We start from the raw sequence: 6,475 nt of genomic DNA on the forward strand, positions 1-6,475 counted from the left end.
CAATGAAATGCAGCTGGCCGGTTCAGGTTAACACCCAGGAACATGGCGTGTTGCCGACCGACCAAACTAATGGAACCTTCTATCTAATCAGAGCCACACCCAAGCGCAACCATCATCATGCGCTTCTCACCAATACAGCCACACCCACAGAGTAGTACCTAGCGAGCGCGTCCAGGCACGACGTGCACCAACCACCACACTGTCAATGGACCCAGCCTTGCCTGGAACCAACTCGCTCCTGTCCCTGTGCTTCGTGCCTGAGCTCATGGCCAACAATAATTCGTGCCCCGCGCCCCACACGACACAACCACAGCAGCGAGCCCCAACCAATCAATCAAATCCATGGCGCATTTGGATTCCAGAGCGCCACCAAATCTCACACCCCGATCATCACCCGGCAGTACGATCACCACTTGCGATGGGGGAATCAACCAAGCAATCCAATCATAGAGGAATCGATTGATTTAAGTAGTATGTAGGTAGTATGAATCACATATACATGCTATTTTTCAAAAGAAAAATCCTTCACACTAAGACCACCACCGGCGCTTATTTTCTGCACGGACGGGACGGGACGGAACGGAATGGACGAACACGCTCGCCACTTCACCGGCCAGGGCCTGTTCATCTTCTGTTGTTTGATGTACATACATACATACACTCGGAACAAATGTAAAAGAAAGAAAAATGGGGGAAACGATCCATCGAGGAAAAGGAAAGAATAAACAGACGGAGGAGCAAACAATCGGCACCAGATTGGTCGGGTCGGATCGAGCAGAGCAGAGCGATCGACTGATGGATGGACGCACGAGAAAGGAATCAAGCTAGGCAGGGGCATGTACCATGCCGTCACGGGCGGTACGCGCGTTGCGGCTAGAAGAGCTCCCAGTCGAACCGCGGGATCGGCGAGGTGGTGCTGTTGTTGGCCGGCTTCGTCGTGGTGGTCGCGGCCGCCATGGTGGTGGTCGCCGTGGCCGACGACGTCGACGGCATTGACGACAGCAGGTCGAACGTCTCCCAGCTCGCCGTGGGCGGCGCCGCCGCAGCCTTGCCGGTCGCCGGCGCGGGCTGCTGCTTGAACTGCCGCCGCTGCGACACGGGCGGCGGCCGCGGCGGCAGGTGCAGCGACCGGTCGGCCTTCGCCGGCCCATTGCCGTGGCCGTTGGCCTTGGGCGCCGCCGCGTTCTTGGCGTGGCCGTTGCCGTTGGCCGTGGGCGCCGACGCGTTCTTGGCCCGGATCACGTCCAGCGTCTCCACGTACTTCTGCACCCGCTTCTCCTGCACCACCAAAAGATTCATAGAGCCGAAGCGGATTCAGTCGTGCTCAGCTCCTGTGGGCAGTTAATGTGCTCGTCAACGGAATTGGCGGGGAACTTAATTCGGCCGAGCGTGCGTGCTGACCTGCAATCGCCGCTGCGCCTTGACCTCGCCGTCGGCGGCGATGGCGTCCAGCTTGACCAGCTCCGTCATGAGCGCCTCGGTGAGGGCGACCACGTCGGCCTCCACCACCTTCCCGCCCTTGCGCACGATGGCCTCCAGCGCCGACACCTGCAGAGCAGCAGCACCACCCGAATTCGATCAGACACCCACCTAACCCCATCGACGAGACGAACGCAAGCAATCCAGTGGTGATTAAGTACGCACCTTGGTGGCGAGCTTGTCGACGTCGAGGCTGATGCGGGAGACGGACTTGGAGGCGCGGTGCGCCTTGTCGGCGCGGCGCTGCTCGATGAGGCGCTTGGCCTGCGCGTCGGGGTCCTCGAGCAGCACCAGCTTGGAGCGGTCCTTGACGCCGGACATGTCGAGGAAGGCCTTGGAGTCCATCTCCTTGCCCTTGTAGAGCACCTTCTGGTCCTCGTGGTGCAGCCCGGTCTTCTCGGACATCATCTTCTTCAGCTCGCCTGCACCACCACCACCATTCACCCTCAGTCAGCAGCTAGCTCGAGCTCGAGTCGAGTCAAATCAAAAACCGAGAAACCAAATTGATTTGATTCGCGTGCATTACCGAAGGATGCCTGGGAGTTGATGTAGATCTCGTGGGAGACGCCGTTGAACTTGACCTTGAGGCGGACGGTGGGCACGGGCGCGCCCGCGGGGGCGTCCGAGTCCGGGTCGCGCTTCTGCACCAGCATCCCGCCGGGCCGCACCTCCCACTCGTCCTCCTTGAGCGCCTCCTTGGCCGCCGCGGGAGAGACGGGGGAGGTGGTCTCCTTCATGGCGTCCAAGAATGTAGCTTTGCCCTTGGCGCGCATCATCTTCTCATGACACGTATATACGCCGCCCGCACGCGCAGAGAATCAACCGGCCAACCCTAGCAGCCTGCACTACCCTCGGCAACAACCAAGAACAATCCGAGAACGAGGAAGGAGACGGAAGCTCTGAGTCTCGGCTCCGAAAATCTCTCCTCGGACTGCTCTGCCGCGGCAAGAGCAAGAAAGGGGCGAATTTGCTGGATCGGGGCAAGACCAGGAGACACGATCCTCGGTGCGGCGCAGGTGGCTCCCCTGGCGTCGACTCAATTGGGGAATGAAGAAGGATGAGGGGAGGAGGCAGAGAGGTAGGTGGGAGGGTAGGAGGTAGGAGGAGGAGAGGTGGGGAAAGAAAACACACAGCGCAGCGCAGGTGGGGAGGGTACAAGGAGGAGGAGACTATACAGCTCAGGGACAGGGCGGCAGCGGAATATTTATACTGGAGCGGCCCGAGAGGAGGAGGCGTGCTCGGGAGTGAGTGAGAGCGCGCATGTGGGTGGATTCTGGAGTAACAAACGGGGCAAGTAAAACATCCGGCGGTGCAGCCGTAGCCGACGCCGACGGCCGGCGCGTCCCTTCCCGGCAAGCAACACAACGCCGACGTGTACGTACGTGAGGACGACGGAATAAATCGGGCCCGAAAAAGGGCCACCCTCCCACCCGCCATTCTGCATGCCCTTTCCCGTGACCAGCGAAAAGTGGCCAGCGGACACGCACGCCGTTCGCGTGGACGCCTCGCCACTGTTTCTTTTCTGTCCGTTTTTCGCTCTGTCCGTGTCGTGCAGTGGCATGCGAACCCGGCGAAGGCTTGGCCGGAAATGGAAGGTGGCTTGGCCGGGACGGCTGGGCGTTGGCGCTCGGGCCTTAGGCTCCAAGCAACCGTGGCGTCGCGTCCCGGCCAAACTTGCCACTTACTCGCGTGGCGATTGGCATCGGCACGGCACACCAACCTCCCTTTTTCCCCCCTCTCGCTTTCTCCTCCATTGCACTACCTGCTCCTGCTCTTTCGCCCAAGCCAAGCCGGCGCCTTTCCATGCCATGCCCTGACGTGTCGCCCTCGCCGGGAGCGGCAGCAGCGATCATCGGGGGCTTGACCAGCCTCGGCCGGTCGGTGGTGGTACTGTGCCTTTGCCCCCAGCCCAAGCGTTGCCGACTGGAGTAATAATCGTGCCTCATAAGCGACTGCTACGATGAATCGTGCATGCACCGTCATGCGCCGACGTACTACGTATCAGCCGCGAAAGGGTGGCCTAGGTCTATTTCTGGCATGGCACGCGCCGGTGCCCTGCTCACTCCATCGGTGGCCACCACCAGCGGCGACGCCTACTCTACTCTGGGAGTGGGAGTGCCTGCACACTTATGAGGCGAAGCTGCGGCTCGACAAAGGGAATGGACGCACGCATGCAGATGCAGCAGCAGCTCCTGATGGCCTCGCGCACTGGCTGGCAGGCGCAAAAGAAGGGGACTGGTCGTACGTACGGACACGCGGTGCGCCTACCATTGACCCTGGTCAAACGAGCAAATAGTGCCAACTGTGCGATCAGTGACCGGAGCTCAGGAGCAGCAACGCCGACATGCTCCAGACCCAGAGTTCAGACCAGGGTTTCGTTTCACTGTTTTACATTGACCGACCGTCAGCAGGGGAGGCCGTACCTGCGAGCGCTTTTGACTTTTCTTCCCCACGCGCACGAAAAAGAAAACAGAGAAACCGGTGGGAGAAGAGAGGCTGAGGGGAGGGCTCCACGCCACGCCGCCGCGGCCAATGGTGTGGTGTCATCCATCGGTCACCACACGCGAAGCCGAAGCCGGCCAAGCGAAGCGAGACCAGCCCAGCTCAGCCGCTTCCGTGTGAGGGGACGGAGGCCCGCACCGACAGCGCGGCCACGCGCCGGCGCGCCATGCGCCCACGTCGGCGCGGCGACGCGATCGGACAGCGACCGTGCAACCTACGCGCCGGACTCCGGAGGCAGGGCGGGCGGGGCCCCCGCACGCCGGCGACGCGGCACCCACCCACGTCCGCAGCGCGCACCGCGTGCGTGCGTGCGAGCGAGCGAGCGAGCTGGAGCTGAACGAGGTTCATAGTACTACTAGTAAACAAATACTCCTACTACTGCACCGGACCTTTTTTCTTCTTATATCGATCAACGGTAACATCTACGTACGTATCTGCATTGCTGTGTTGGCGGCTTGTTGTAGAGTGTAGATGTGCGTGGGCGCCTGAAGCGGCCAAGGAGATGGAGGCGTGCTGCTGCAGGTTGTGGTGGGTGTCAGTTTGCAAAAAATACAGGAAGCCGAACAAATTACCGACTGAACGCAGGTAACCGTTGCTGATCCAGTGATGTTCAGCCGCGCACACACAGATGGGGACGCAGCTTCGGTGACTTTACGAAGCCAAGTCTCACAGTAACTTAGCCCCCATTACCAACAGTCCGTTAAAGTTCCAACGTTCCAGATTGACCTATTTTTCATACTAAAATTTTTAAAGTGTTCATAAAAATTTGAAAAAAATCCAATAAATCATAAATGTTTCGTTTTGTATTCTGGCAAAGTTTTAACCCATTTGGATGCATAGTTTGTGATTAAATAGCTTTTTGAGCTCAAATAAGTAAAAATGTGTATTCGCAAACTATACATCCAAATGGATTGAAATTTTCACAGAATACTGAACGAAACATTGAAGATTTATTGGAATTTTTTTTCAAATTTTTTTGAATACTTTAAAAAATTTCATTCGAAATATGGATCAATCTGGTCCGTCGGATCTTCAATGGACGGCTGATAGAGGGGGCTAAGTTACGGTGAGACTTAGTTTGATGAAGTCACTGAAGCTGCGTCCCGGCCACAGATGGATGGATCGACAGAAGCAGCAGCACACGTACGGGCGGATGGGTGATTCTTGGGAGCTCCAAGCGAGCTCGTGGGTGTCTCGTGACCACGTAGTACTACCGGAGTAGCTATGTTTTGTGAGTAGTAGGCTAGGGAGTGTGTGTGGAGGCTATGGTAGGATTGGGTGTGATGCCTACCTAGCGATGATGTAAGCTCTTGTACATATTATCCTTTTTTTCTATTTTATAAAGCTAAGGTACGTCATTGACGTATCCTCGGAAAAAAGACCACGTAGTACAGTACTACCTACGTGCATACCATGCGCGCGCGGTCCTGCCGGCGGGCATCGACGGCGACGGCGACCACTTGATGGTTATGTCACTCGTCGATTGGTCCCTCCCATTGACGGCATGCATGCATTGCACACTCTCTCCTTCACGCTTCACACACCGTGACCACCCTGCCAACGACTGGCGCGGACAAATCAGGAATCGGTTGCCACTTGCGTGTCGATCTGCAGTGGCGCTGTGTGTACGTTTGTTTGGCTTATCCCCTCCATACAATACCCATGGCATACCGGCAGTGGCCTCCTCACAAGTGCAAATTACTAGTCACGGGAGAGACTAGTATTTGAACAGATCCACCGTTGATTTCAAGGGTAATCTAGGCACTTTATATTAGATTTTTTTTCTCTTAGCCCAAGGGCAGTTTAGTCCGATAAAAAGTTTACTAATCAACTGAAAGTCCCGACTGAATCGGCCCCTACACCTGCATTCACGTCACCCAAGCCCTAATTGCCGCTCTCTCGCCGCCGCCTGCCGCTGCCGCGCCGTCCGCTTCCGGTCCTTCCTGCCCGTCCGTTTCGTCCGCCGCAGCCGACCCGTGGCTCTCGCCGCCGCTTGCGGCTGCCGTGCCTTCCACGTCCGGAACCTTCCTGCCCGTCCGTTCCGTCTGCCTCTAACAGGAGCTATGGCCGCCACTTGCCGCTGCACTACCGTCGGCTAATCAGCTGTCACCGTTGGCTCCGCCTGTTCATCCGTCTCTACCACTGCTGGTCGGCCTGCAGAAAGGTAATGCTTGAACATGAACAACTCTCTATGTCAAGCCGTTTCATTACTTACTAGCTTTATTTGTCCTCGTTGTTTGTTCTCATGCGAATCCTGCAAACTACTTAACAAGTAATGAAACGGCCTGACATAGATTAGTCCCAGATCATAGCAGGATGTATATTTCCATGTCAATTGTCCTACGAAACATGAAATCTCCAGGATCACGAAAGCACATTGATAGCAGAATGTTGTACAAATCCGTCATTCAGGAAACCATGTCAAAGAAGCACCACAACTTTTCAAACTACTAGAAAACTTAGCTGCACATAAAGATTACTATCAGAGGCTTTG

The 6,475-nt window shown here is 56.9% G+C and overlaps 1 protein-coding gene across 1 annotated transcript; it reads right to left on the reverse strand.

Annotated features, from left to right (window-relative positions):
• Positions 1-447: 447 nt before the first annotated feature.
• On the reverse strand, positions 448-2,747 carry LOC109753682 (BAG family molecular chaperone regulator 3). Its single transcript, XM_020312598.4, has 4 exons — positions 2,006-2,747; positions 1,645-1,901; positions 1,402-1,548; positions 448-1,278 (listed from the first exon to the last, which is right to left on the reverse strand). Exons 1-4 carry the CDS (start codon positions 2,253-2,255, stop codon positions 874-876), a joined length of 1,059 nt encoding a protein of 352 aa, XP_020168187.1. The 5' UTR covers positions 2,256-2,747; the 3' UTR covers positions 448-873.
• Between the last annotated feature and the right edge of the window lie 3,728 nt (positions 2,748-6,475).

The sequence above is a fragment of the Aegilops tauschii genome, chromosome 5 (assembly GCF_002575655.3).
Source record: "Aegilops tauschii subsp. strangulata cultivar AL8/78 chromosome 5, Aet v6.0, whole genome shotgun sequence".
Taxonomy (NCBI): domain Eukaryota; kingdom Viridiplantae; phylum Streptophyta; class Magnoliopsida; order Poales; family Poaceae; genus Aegilops; species Aegilops tauschii.

Coding starts and splice junctions, on each gene's coding strand:
- LOC109753682 (XM_020312598.4), bottom strand. CDS start 2,255: ATGATGCGCGCCAAGGGCAAAGCTACATTCTTGGACGCCATGAAGGAG. Junction 1,902..2,005: donor CAACTCCCAGGCATCCTTCG/GTAATGCACGCG, acceptor GTGGTGGTGCAG/GCGAGCTGAAGAAGATGATG. Junction 1,279..1,401: donor AGGCGCAGCGGCGATTGCAG/GTCAGCACGCAC, acceptor TTGGTGGTGCAG/GAGAAGCGGGTGCAGAAGTA.